General features: G+C 33.7%; 1 protein-coding gene across 2 annotated transcripts in view; it reads right to left on the bottom strand.

The window, feature by feature from the left end:
- Window positions 1–14,448, bottom strand: part of LOC129277741 (collagen alpha-1(V) chain-like) — a 61,140-nt gene that overhangs the window by 38,188 nt on the left and 8,504 nt on the right. For both annotated transcript variants that reach the window (XM_054913892.2, XM_054913891.2), the window contains exons 3-14: window positions 12,900–13,062; window positions 11,204–11,314; window positions 9,797–9,976; window positions 9,189–9,230; window positions 8,481–8,519; window positions 7,695–7,757; window positions 7,022–7,096; window positions 3,872–3,973; window positions 2,834–2,890; window positions 2,115–2,222; window positions 1,026–1,133; window positions 219–272 (exon numbers count right to left, since the gene is read on the bottom strand). In XM_054913892.2, the coding sequence (XP_054769867.1) occupies window positions 219–272; window positions 1,026–1,133; window positions 2,115–2,222; window positions 2,834–2,890; window positions 3,872–3,973; window positions 7,022–7,096; window positions 7,695–7,757; window positions 8,481–8,519; window positions 9,189–9,230; window positions 9,797–9,976; window positions 11,204–11,314; window positions 12,900–13,062 (1,102 nt within the window). The remainder of the gene's footprint in view (window positions 1–218; window positions 273–1,025; window positions 1,134–2,114; window positions 2,223–2,833; window positions 2,891–3,871; window positions 3,974–7,021; window positions 7,097–7,694; window positions 7,758–8,480; window positions 8,520–9,188; window positions 9,231–9,796; window positions 9,977–11,203; window positions 11,315–12,899; window positions 13,063–14,448) is intronic.

Consider the following 14,448-nt stretch of genomic DNA (forward strand, 5'->3'; position numbering starts at 1 on the left):
AGTTTTCATTACACTACACAACCAATGCTGGTTAGAAAGGAGTGAGGCAAAGAAAATTCCCCACAGAGGTAATACTGCATATTATAATAGTGCACTGGATATCATTATCAACTTTTATATATGCACTCTGCATCTCCAAACACTGCAATTTGATTTCATCAAATCGAATGATGATACAGGAATAATATCTGCTCAAGCTTTAAGAAAACAAATCTTACGTCTCTTCCTTTTGGTCCTGTATCTCCCTGAGGTCCTGTGTCTCCGGATCGCCCCTAAAGAGAGAGAAAGAAGAGAAAGGGCTCTTAATCTTTCCACTTTTTTATGAAATAATCAGTAAGCTAGATGAACGGACAATATTTATATATCATAGATTCTTCCGGAGTTCTCTTATCCTCTTGATCTTCTTCCACCCAGCCCTCTCTAAACTCAATGATACTGCATCCTCCCAAACCTACTGATGAGAAAAAAAAATGAAAAGAAACCAATTCACATAGATGTATTGAATAGATCTGACAATCGCATCAAATAATCTCGATCATTTCATTCAATAAACTGACATCCTTTTACTCTCTTGCTTTTTTTTAACACTGTTATATCAAATACAGGGCATACACAAGAACTCATACAAGCCACAGACGTGATGTTAACGACTTCTACTGCTGATATTTCATAAACACTACCTATTCATTGCTGTTCTTACTATGATTTTTTTTTTAAAGTCAGCTTTAAGGTAAGATAAAGTTTTGGAGCTTGCCTTCCAGACAACATTTTCTTTTTTTGCAAATACCCATCAGTTTCATTTTTCTGTATTCAAATCAACTAGCATCTTTATTTTGTATCAACATGGCTAAATTACTGATTACTTACTGAAGATCGAATGTGACATCACTTATGCTACAATGTCTGTTACCTGTAATAGAAGTTATATTTTGGAAATGTGAAATGGTAATAAGTTAACCTAAATGACTTGCAGAGGCCCTTTCACACTAGGTTATTAATCTAAATCTAAAATCTAAATGACTTACAAAGGCTCCTTTCACACCGGGTAGCCCTGGCAAACCATCATAGCCACGATCTCCTTTCTCACCCGGAAGACCAGCTTGGCCTCGTCCTCCATCTTTACCAGGACGACCCTGCCAAAAGAAACAATCAAATCAATTAGAGAGAGTGGTAGAAGGAATCATATGACATTGTACCTCGAACTAATACAGTAGCCTACAACCTTTAGAACAGGAGTGCATTGTTCCAAGTGGTAGCTGAAGCATTTATCTTCATCTCCCCCTTTTAAATATATTGTCTTGAATTATTGTCTTCAAGTGCAAGTTACTATTCAAGTGTTGGTATAATACATTTCTAGCAGCAAACTGGAAACATCATAAAAATCCTTCTCATTTTTTGACCCAGGTAGAGCGACAGCACTACGTTTAGTTTTAAATATTATTACAGAAAGACGTTTATTAACCTACACAAAATGAAACCCCAGATGCAGAATGTCAAAGTAACTGAACTAAGTTGAGTTTTAAACCAAATTGAAGAACCCTATTCATATTCAACTTACACAAAATAAAAGATCAAATAAGATTTGTCTTAAAATAGTTAATGCTACCTTAACCAGCTAAACCTTATGTTAAATTGACTCTTAGAATATGAATCTTAAAGGGAATACACGTTACGTTAATTTGTTTTTCTCTTGCAACTATTATTGTAAACATATTGCAAACCTTTAGATCAGACAGGAGTCAACTGAACTGTTGGAGCTAATCGGTCGCTTAATTGCTGCAGTAGTCATAAAGGTCCCAAGGTACACTTAATTTAACACAGCAATATATGGAGGGAAAAAAAAGTAATGATGCTTCTCAGAGAAAAATTTCAGGGTTTCCTTTGAAATGTTATTATAAGCACTGGCAGCATGTAGGGCCCCCTGCTCACCCTTACAAAAATGTTATGTGGTAATTCTGGGTGGTACCCATATTTACCACACAGAATACCACAGGAATGTAAGTTACCACAGTAACACCCGTGGTAATTTTCCATGTCCTTGTGTGGTAATGTAGGGCCTCCAGCTCAGATTTTTGGAAAACCTCCACAAAGTAACTGAATCACTTTACGCTTACCCTTTTGCCTGAACGTCCTGGCTGACCTGGTGTTCCTGCGGGACCACGTGGACCAAAGTCTCCTAATGGACCTGGGTCTCCTTTAGGCCCATCTGGACCAGGAGGTCCCTAGAAGAAAAAAAGTACAAGAATTAAACAATTTCAAATTGCTGAATGCCAAGTCCTGTCCTAACATTCCTCGAAACAATATAGGGCCTACAGGCCCTAAGTTTGAACTTGTTTTAATGGATTCAAACTGTTGGTCACCGGATAGAAGGAAATGGAGGACCTCTGTGAATGATGGACAGAATAAGATTCACCAAGGTATAGGCAAGAGCAAGTGTGTGGACGTCACTGCAAAATGTGCAATTGGATGAAACATGAGCTATTCTAATAAAGTGTGTTACACCTTGCCTACCAGGGTTAGACAATTTAGTTAGAGAATTTATATCAAGAGCAATGCCAGAGAATTTTGATATTAACAGGGGGAGGGGGAAGAGGTTACCACTCCTGCTACATAGAAGCCCACCCCAGACTTATAAAGAAAAGGGCAAAGGATAATAAAGAAAATATGAAAAGCATTGAAAAGGGATGGAATCGTCATGTTACTAAACGATATATAGAATTCTATTTTAAGGAATAAATTTATCCCACTTTGGGGCATCTTTGCCCCGATCAAAACATACTGGCATGACATGATCCATGACCCCTGGAAAAGTACAAAGACAGTTTTTACTTACCATTGGACCATTCGAACCATGTGATCCCGGAGGACCCCTCTCTCCTCTCATTGCTATCTGTAAATGATATCAATATGATAGGATATTCAACTGATGTTGATTGTAACACTGACAGAAAAAAAATATCAGAGTATATACTGTTTCAATCATATTCAAATTCAAACACACGTCGTCACTGAATTTAAATGTGGAAATCCCGAGTACAAACCTGTTCTCCCAGAATTATTTTAATTACACAAAATAATTGAGTTATTGTATATCAGTAAGCGATACCCTGAGAATCCATTATTGTTATTTTTTTTTTCTGAAAAAATTGTGCTATACTACAAAGAGGGATTAGCAAACAGATTGAGGAACCAAATTAGTAATTTCCAACAATCTAATTGTAACTTTTACTTTTAAAAAATCGTTCTTGGAATTTTGACCACATCTATCACTATCCTTTTATTTTAAAAAGAACTCAAACTATGAAAACAAATAAGTTCTAATTGTATTGAAACTGAATAAGGGCAAATCAATTCTTGTCGTTTTTCGTTCTTGTTCATTCTGTTATTTTTTGTGGTTTGTCTCGGTAATTGTTCCCCTTCTGGTACTCTTTGAGGAGAACCGTCAATAAAGAAATAATGCCATGTTCAAAGATGTAAACTGTAAATATCCGGTATGACATAGAGTGGAATCACCCATAGTGGCTTTAAAAAATGTATAAAACAACTGGAATAAAGAAATGGCAAAAAGAAGCTGCTGAAAACTGCTTATCTAATAAAAGAGAGCCAATGGAGTAAATTAGAAAGTCAAAAAGGGGCCTAAGCTTTCGATCCTAGCAGAATCTTCGTCGGAGGCAAAATGACAAACACATAAAGTGGAACAACCATAATATATACCACAAACAAGCTACAGCAACACTAGAAACAAGGAGACAAAAGGGGCATTAGTGAGTAGAGAAGACCAATCAGGTTAGTGAAGGGGATGAAAGAAAAGGAGTAGGCAGACACAAAGGGAAGTTAGTGTAAGTAAGGCCAATAAAGAAATGTTACCCACCCTCTGTTCCTCCAAGACCTGCCTGATGGCTGCTAGGTTGGCCTGACTTCCTGGACCTTTACTGCTTGATGCTGCATCAGACATGGCTGACATTACTGCTGCCTTGAAGCCAACAAAAAAAACACTCAGAACTTTGATTTCCGTGTTTTAAAGTTGTGAGAGTTGTAAGAAACTCACTTGTGTTCGATTGCAAATATTACTTACATTTACAAATGATAAATCAAAACTTACTACAGTAAATGCTCTCACATTACTGCTGCCTTGAAGCCAACAAAAAAAACACTCAGAACTTTGATTTCCGTGTTTCACGGTTAGGGTGAGTTGTAAAAAAATCATTTGTGATCGATTACACATATTATAAAAAAAAAAAAAAAAAAAAAAAAAAATTTCAATATGTTGAATTTATTGTAGAAGTTTATTCTTAATGCATATTATTATTATCAATGTTATTTATAATTATGTTTTAAAAGATGTCTGATATGATTGTGTTTTATTGTAACATTCAAGGAAAAAAAAATGATGTTAAATTCATAAGTTGTCAAGGTATTTATCAATTTGTAAAGACATCAAACTTCTATTTGTTATATATCTTTTATTTTGTATATGAATTGAAGTTGTCAATAAAAACTACTTAATACAAAAAAAAAAAAATTCATGTAGAGTATAGGCATAAAAAGGGGAGGGTGCTCCTAACCTAGGGACGGGGGGGGGGGGTTGGGAGGTAGAACAACACTTTTTATCTTTTTTTTTTCTCTCTTATCATTCATACATCTTGTTAATATTTCATTTTGTAATTGCTAAAACGCATTAGTATTAATTTCTAGTATCTTTGAAGTTTGATGTATAGTTTGTATAATTATATTTGTTATGGATTTATTGTATAATTTATAATCATGTTTCAAATAGTTTGTACAACTTGCTTATGGAATGTGAATGTTTATTTTGATTTGAGAGAATACAATAAAACATCCTTCAAAAAAAAAAAAATTCACATTTACAAATGATAAATCTTATATTTTTTCTTTCAGACAGAAAACCATTTATCAATTTCAGGAATTCTACCTAATGTAGAGACCTAACATTTTGATTGCAATTTTATTGCAACGCTGCATTAGTTTCCCAATGTGATGCGGTTTTATGACCAAGACCCATAACACAGTTAGGGTGAGTTGTAAGAAACTCATTTGTGATCGATTACACATATTATTCATGTAGAGTATAGGCATAAAAAGGGGAGGGTGCTCCTAACCTAGGGACGGGGGGGGGGGGGGGAGGTAGAACAACACTTTTTATCTTTTTTTTTTCTCTCTTATCATTCATACATCTTGTTAATATTTCATTTTGTAATTGCTAAAACGCATTAGTATTAATTTATAGTATCTTTGAAGTTTGATGTATAGTTTGTATAATTATATTTGTTATGGATTTTTTGTATAATTTATAATCATGTTTCAAATAGTTTGTACAACTTGCTTATGGAATGTGAATGTTTATTTTGATTTGAGAGAATACAATAAAACATCCTTCAAAAAAAAAAAAAATCCCATTTACAAATGATAAATCTTATATTTTTTCTTTCAAACAGAAAACCATTTATCAATTTCAAGAATTCTACTTAGTGTAGAAACCTAACATTTTGATTGCAATTTCATCGCAACGCTGCATTAGTTTCCCAATGTGATGCGGTTTTATGACCAAGACCCATAACACAAAGTTTACCAATGGATCGCAAGTGTATTGAAGAAAATGCTCTTGTTACGAAGACCTTGATTGGTCATTGCTGTTTAGCAATTGATCACAAATCTTTGTGTAAAGTGGTTTCGGTGGGTGTTTCATAAAACTTTTTGTAAGATACGAGTGACTACACAAATGACTGGTAATCCTATCTTGTGGTAAGTGATACACACCAGATTTTTATTGGTGCTGATGTAGATCCAAGAAAAGATCTCCAGTCGCTTGTAAGGTAGATTATAACTTACAAACAGCTTTAGGAAACACCCATAGTTCCCCAAAACAAAACAATTAGCATTTAGGATTACATTATTCATATTTTGCAATGAATTATACAAATGATCTGCATCATCTCTTGCTCATCTGTGTGTAACATGGTAACAGTTGATTCTATACCATGATTCTCAATGCAATTCTTGTTTTTCAGAGTATCTGTATTTAAGTCTTCACATGTAAGGGTGTTTTCGCCCTTGGTACTTATTTACTGTAGTAGATGATCAATACGAGGAGTCAGAAAAAAAAGTAAAAATATGAATCTCTACTAGACTATTCTTACTCCAAAACTCTCAGGAAATGTGCAATATCAATTTTCAAATGTGTTATGTATTATAATGTTGCTAAACATGTAATTTGATCTGATTCTTAATAAATAAAATAAATACAAAATATATGTTTATCACATTCAATAAAAATCTATGTCAGTGATAAAACATTTATAATGGCTATATCTGTGCAGATAATATAATGTCAATGTTAAGTAGGTAGGCATATAGTTTTTGCAGAATCTGTGTTCTATAATAATTTTTTTTAATTTTTTTAATTCATAAAGTGTTATAGAATACTTTGGAATTGTGACTTAATACTTGGTCAGCCATTCCACAGTTAACTCAGTAAGCATATAATATATAAAATGAAAGTAGGATACTGGCACTCTATACAAAAACAACAATACTACCGATAACTCTTTGTGCTTTATACAAATTCACCAAAGTACAGTAGATGATGTACTCAGCAATTAATGTACTTACACAAAAATCTTTACTTTGTATTAACTTTAAGCATCATGATGTAATTATCTCCATTATGATATATAAAAAATGTTATACATAATATTCAGTTAAGCAAACATTAAATAATGAAATGAAAAAAAATTGATATATTTCACTTATACTGAATCACTATATTCAATTCCAATTTGTTTTCAATTTGTTTCAATTTGTTTCAATCATTATATGTTCTGGAGGATTTGGTAAAGATGTTTGCAAAATCATATGAAAAAAAATAATATGCATATTTAATCATCTAATTATGAAAAAATTAACAATTCCAAGGACAAAACTGATCTATATGAAATACTGGATTATGGTTTAAAAAGTTGACTGTCCATAAAGTGTGGTCAAAGATAGAAATATATCTCACCGGAACAATGAAGCTTGGCCCAGGGGGTCCTCTTAAACCAGACACACCGTCAACTCCATCTCGCCCCGGCCTGCCCTGACATGTGAATTCAAGCACAAGACTTCAATTATTAAGCAACTGGAAGTGTCTGAACACCGAAATGGATAGAAATAACACACAGTACCTACCAAGCTCTCCACCACCCTAAATTTATGTAAAAAAATGAGATGAGCTGACTGTTACTCAAGAGTCATGCAAAGAGTGGCAATTTTAAGGATCACTTATCAACAAGTATGCATAAAACGTATCCCTATATTCATATCTGTAATTAGCCAAACTATATCTGCTTACTTCAATTGTAAGTGTCTGTTGTACAAAGTCCATATTTTCCCACAAATTTCTTACATCACTTTCAAATTATCATACCTAAAATAAATTAACCTCCTTTATCTTTAAAATCATAAGAATTTGGTGAGAGACACCATCGCAAAACTGCAGCTGGGTACAAGCCCAAAGCACATAAAGGTATGAGCCATGCTTTAAGAGGGGTTAGGCATGGACTATGCTGATCAACTCACAATAACTTTTGATTTTTTTTTTATTGAAGAAAGGCATTCTGTGTACACTGTAAAATGTGACGGATAAAATGTGTAGGCCTATAGGGGGATATGTTCTATCAAATGGGTATACTCACCCGGTCTCCTTTAGGACCTGCCGTGCCTCTTGGTCCATCAGGTCCTGGTGGTCCAGCATATCCCTGTTGTGAAAAAAAACACAATTACAGTATGACATCATCATCAACCCTTTGCCTCTCAAACCCTGACAGTCCCTTCCTGTACAAAGCCAATCAAAATTACAGAATTGTAGGATTGGAAAGTTTACAGATTCCAAGAGGTTAAACACATTAATCTGTGTTTAAATTCCAGTGTTGAATCATCTATCTTTTCCTCATCTCTCTCTTTCTCCCGATTTTCCATTCAGGATCCAATCTGAAGAGTCACTTATAAAAAGATTTAAAAGTTCTCCAAACCCTATTTGTTTTCATATTATTTTTGTTAAAAATATTTTATTTTTAAATATTATTAGATAATTAAATATATATACATACATGTACCAATCTATAGGTTTACAATCTTGAGGGAATGAGATTATACTCTATGATCATATGAGGCAGAGATGAGATGAAAAGCAATATACGAAATACAAAATGGTTATAAAAAGTTTTCGAAACAGTTGAGAAGCATACTTCGCAAATTTGGTCGAAAACGTGAAAAGGTCAATGGTAAGGGTTGGTACAATCACAATATTATGCTACAATTGAAATGCTGAAAAATGAATGAAATGAATGAATATTATTATTAATATAACCGTTCTACAATTACTGATTTAACCGTAGGTCCAACATGCTGGTTCATATTTTACATGGATAATAAGTGGTCTGATAATGCTTTTTTTTTGTACCATACAAAGTAAATCTTACCCTTGGCCCTGGTGGCCCAACTGGTCCTGCGTAGTACTCCTGTATAAATAAGAACGACAAGAAAAAAATAAGGCATGTTTTCTTGCTTATGTTGGGAAACATCTTTATAATTATGATTATTTTCCACGTCTAGGTTTATATTCATGTCGTCTACAATCAGTTGCTCATTATACAGAATGTGCCATATAATAGGAAACCAGGATTTCCATGGCCCTTTTTCTCCAAGGGCAAGTGAAATATGATACTTCATTTACATCTTCATAACATTCATTTATTCCTCAATGGTTTGATACCTAGTATGAGACCTATAATGAGCAAGACGAGTTTGAAATTTAAATATAAAAATCAGGTTGCACAAAAAATGGACAAGTTTGGTTAGCAATATGACGACCATGTTTATTCGACTATTGACTTATTAGCATTTATTTTGATGTTGTTATTTAGTCCTGACACTAATCTCTATTCTTGATTAAGATTCATGCGTGAATTCTTGCACAAATCATCTCTGATATGCTTCAATGTTTATTGTTTTTAAAAAGTCATGTGACAACAATATGCTAAGTTCTTGGTCTCAAATTAAAGAAGGGACTCCACTCATACCATCAGTGTCAAATTCATATTAAAACATAATCATTATCAAAATCCATCTCGGTGTGCGACACATAAAGTATTATACAATATATTAAACAATCTTAACAAGTTACTTACAACTCGACTTTCTCCTTTATCCCCTTTCTGTCCTTTGTTTCCCTGCAAGCAAAAAAATTGAAACTCAAATTGAGTATGAGGTTGGAGTGAAAATTACGGACACAGTTATAACGATGATGAATTAGAATTCACTATTGTTTTCCTTCTTTTTTATGTGATTAATTACTTTAAAAATGTACTAAATTATAATTGTATGTTATCATTATCACTACAAAAAATGAGCCCTGAGGTGGTACTCAAAGCAGTACTTAAATTGAGCCAGAATTAAAAATATTTTAAATATTCTGCTGAAGTGACATAGATGTCCATGTTGGTCTTCAAACGTCTTTTTTTGTTTTTGTTAAACCAGAGTAAGCTCCCTACCTGGCTTAAGCCTGGCTTGCGTGTAGTCTAAAAACATAATTACGCTCAGCCATGCATTCTGTGCACATGTGCATTATTTTGCTGAGAATTCATGATGTCACAATGTGACAAAGTATTTTGCTTGATACTATTAAGTAAAATACACAGAAGTGATGTGAATATGGGAATACGCATTTTGCTTAGCCAAGTAATTTACAAAGTCAATCAATGCACTGAATTGAATACTAAGTCAGGCCTTGACTCACCCTATCACCACTGGCACTGATGGGGCCAGCACCCTCACCAGCAACGACGACCTTCAGCGCTGGGTCAACGACTGAAAAATCATAGTGATAGCTGAAGTGGTCACTGGACTGAGAGGCTCCTGATCCATCATAAAATTCCACTTGACCGTTGACCTGCTCACCAGGAGTGACCTCAGGAGCCTGTTCCATATCCATAAAAAATTGTTTGTTTTGTTATGATTATTATACAATATCATTATTTATTCAGACACATTTAGGGAATATACTCTGCTGGAAAGAACGCAATGTCCCACAGTGTGTGCCAAAGTGTGTTCACAGTGTGGAATACAATGTGAAATCTCCTTCACACTGTTAAATTTGAGCATTTCAACAGCGTGAATCACATATTCACATAGTCGGCCATGTGAACACGCTGTGACCAGTCACACTGTCAAGGTGTCCACAGTGTGTTGACTTTTTGACAGTGTGAATAATATTTTCACAAGGTCCACTATGTGAACACGCTGTATGACACTGTGGAACACTGCGTTCTTACAAGATGTAAGGGACGGATTAAATATCTAATTAATATAGATTAACTTATTACAGATTCATGACAAATGCATTTTGAGCGGTTATTTCGGACGACATCCTGATTTGTAGAAAATCACTTAGTTTCATTGTAAGTATATTCAGTGATGATAAGTATTTTCAGCAATTTCTAGAGATGAAACGGATAAGTGGAATAGTGGGGGGGGGGGGGGGTGAACAAGATATAAGAGATGGATAAAATATCTAATCAATAGAACAGATTCATGATAAATGTATTTTGAGCAGTTATTTCCAATGACATCCTGATTTATAGAAAACAAGTTAGTTTCGCTACTAGTATTTGTTCAACATTTGCACAGGAAATACAGGCAATCAGTATAAAAAGACGCATGAAACATTATGGCCCTCCTTCATAATGAGAAAAAACAACTACCAACTGCGCCATTTTGGAAAATCTCTAAGAGTGAGCAAAGCAATCTACAAGATTTTTTTTTTAGTATTCAACAATCAGATCACTAAATAAGTTGATGCAAAATGACGTTTAAAATATAGAATGGAAATGACTGTTAATAATCATAAATTATATTTCTCTTTTCAATCCTGCATTTCCTATAATATTCTTTTTTAAATATATACAAATTTGAGGAGGAGGATCTCCATGACAACAATAAGCTACTAGTCAAGATTTCACATTTTTCATAAGGAATCGACAATATCTTGTATATTATTGTAGAAAGTAAGAACAGAAATGTGAGCATGTGATGTGATATACTTTTTCAAAATAAGCAAGAATTTAATAAGTCAGATCTTTCTTATTTTCCATCTGATTTTGAAATAAAAAAAATCTTCATTTTAATAAGACAACACAATTCTTACCTTTCCCAGCGATAAGACATTGGCAGGCATGCCACAATCAAGATCAAATTTTAAGCATTGCTCGTCTGCAGCTGTGGGGTCAGGAATGATGAGAGCTTGTTGAATGATACCCTACGATACAGGAGAAAACATTTTAGAACATTAATCATAATCGTTTGAGGGGTATAGGTGAGTGTTTTCATAAATTCATTATTAAATTAATCAGCAGTGCTTACAAAAATGTATCTTAAGTGCTGTATTAATGTTGCATATGATTATTATCATCTTTACTATCATGTTTTACCATAATCATTATTTGTAATAGTAGTATCACCATTATTATCATTATTATCATCAAATTATTATTGATTATTGTCATTGTTCTTATCACTATCATACTAATTACGATACTTATATTATTGATAACCTCATTGAAATGTAATGATACGAATTAGATGTCATGAAGTAAAATATCATGAATGTAAAGATAATAACATAAGTCTGTTCCAAAGTAACTATTCAGATGGTAACTTCCACAGTATTCCTGAATTTACTTTGGGATTGAGTACTGTTATCATGGTAATTATAGCAAGTTGAATAAAATCAGTCATTCGATACAACATGGAAGATATACAGAGCAGAAAAATCGTTATCATTATCACTTCTTACTAGTAAATATGTAGTTTCATACTTTCATCTAATTAACCTAATTATTGTATATATTTTTTTATATTCCTGAATCGTATTGGCATACTATAACTATTCATAATAATAAAATGTGTCAAACAACCATGACAGCCATATTCAGGCCTATAGAATCCATTATATTTCTTCTTTTTTCTAATGTTGTTACCATTAAACCTGGATTTAACATTCGGAAAAAGACAATGATACAACAATGCTAGAAATGGAACAAACCATGCATTTTCTTAAAGGCATAGGTTAAAATTGATTCGACTTTTGCAAAATCTAGGCTACAAGGTCCCACTTTTCCCCTGTTTCTGTGACATGTTATTAAAAATCGCTCCCCAAATCATCATTTAGTACTTCAAACAGTGAAATATAAAGTGACATGAAACATATCTTAATTTCACCCCCTACATTAATATCTTAATCTCCCAAGAGTTACTACATGATAATTTTTGTTCACATATATTTTGTAGATTCCTCCATGAAGGATAATTGTGCATGAATGTCTACACCAGCCAGGCCTATTTACAAAGAAAAAAGAAAGAAATACCATTGGCCAACTAGGATTTGTTCTTCCACTAGTTCCGTTGTCATATTGGATCCCTAACTCATATTCGTCATTTGTTAGGACAGAAATACTATGACCCCCATGACCCGATGTGTACACTGCCGTAAATCATTCTATACATTGTCTTTCCATATTTTCCCATCACTCCCAGAATATACAGGAGTACATGAAGGGGTGCACAAGTTGATCCGTGTATTTTTCATTCTAACACTAAACAAAACACTTATTCCACACCACCATGAAACACTATTTTGTCCATTTAATTTTCACCATAAACATAGTGTACCGAAGGCATAAATGATACACACTGTATAATCATATCAACTTTTTTTTCAGTCACATCATTTTAAAATCAATTCTTACAGCACTCAAACAATTGTCTGTAAAATGAATTACTATTAATGTTGGCAAAAGGGTGAGCTACAATAATTTGGCATATCTGAAATTGTCAATACTCACATCAAAATATGTTCCTCCATTGATATTTGAACCGAAGACAATGACGCCCTGATCCAGCGAAAGAGGCCTGATACTTCTCTCAATCTGCCATTTTTGTGCGGTACCACAGTTGATGGTCAATGAAACCTGGTTTCCGCTAACCCTGATCGCTACTCGATGCCATCTAAAAAAGAGAATTATTTGATTGGGTTAACTCACGTTCCAGTCATAATGACAGAGAACAGAAATATCAGAATAGGTCGTGGTAATTATCTATTAGTAATGCAAAAGCATAGTCTCATCAATTTCATCCAAATGAAAATCTTGAAAGATCAAAACAAGATAACGGACAACGACGAGACCTACCAATGTCAAAAGCATATCGGACGAAAGATGAAAAGATAATTGAAATTTAAGAAGGATCTTAATATATAGCTCGGGCCTCTTAAATTTGAACGAGAATATACTAATCTCGGGGATAGTAGGCCTATTTGGAAACACTCAATATAGAAAATATACAAATAAATTTGCGCTTAGTCTACATTCATTAACATTAACCTTCAAATATATTCAAATCCTTATCACATTGATTTACAAAAATATTTCGTAAACTTATGTTTAGCATTATTATCAGTCCGAGTTATTTTGGAATTGTCGGATATTAGGGACTTTTCGATTTCCACATTCACTATAGTGTTCTTCCAATTAGAGCACGCATCAATTCCTTCTAATAAAAAACCCACTGCAATGCTCATGATGGAATAAGTATTGACCTGGAATCGCCTTTGACTTAAATTGACTGATGTATCGTCAGAGGCAGCGCCATGGTACATTTACGGGGGGGGGGGGGGTGACGACTATAACAGATTTCCTTTTTTGCAATCAAATAATTAAGGTACTATAGTATAGAGTCAGAAGACCCATACTTCCCGTTTGGTCACTCTTCCTTCTCACCTTTTTCTTTTTATTTATTTATTTATTTCATCTTATTTTAATTAATTTTTTATTAATTTTTTATTTATTTATTATTATTATTACTTTTTTTTTTTTTTTTTTTTTTTTTTTTTGGGGGGGGGGGGGCATCCCTCTTTCTTTCACTTTCCCTCCGTGGAGCCCCTCCAGACTGTGATAATTGTTCATCAATATTCAATAATAACAATAATAATAATAATATTAAAAATACTAATAATAATAAATAGTAAATAATAGCTGGATTTATATGGCGCTTTGTTCGAGCTATCGTTTTCTCAGCATTCGGATCTCGTCATGCTTCTGAAAATTTCAAAATATCTTCCAAATTCAACGGATGCCTCAAGTTGACCTATGATAGGTTGGCTGACCTGAAATGTCCTTTGACCTAAATCTTGCGACAATATTTCGATAGTGACCAGTTATATTTGACATTCAATATGTCAAAATCTATTGGAATAGGGGTTATTGCTGATATTTCAATGAAGATATTGAGGTTGACGCCGCCGCTACTGCTGTCGAAAAACGGCTTACTTCCCCTATCCTATGCACATGATGCCTGCAGATAAAAAGATGTAGGCCCAATATTGATACCGAATAA

This window comes from Lytechinus pictus, chromosome 15 (genome assembly GCF_037042905.1).
Source record: "Lytechinus pictus isolate F3 Inbred chromosome 15, Lp3.0, whole genome shotgun sequence".
NCBI lineage: Eukaryota > Metazoa > Echinodermata > Echinoidea > Temnopleuroida > Toxopneustidae > Lytechinus > Lytechinus pictus.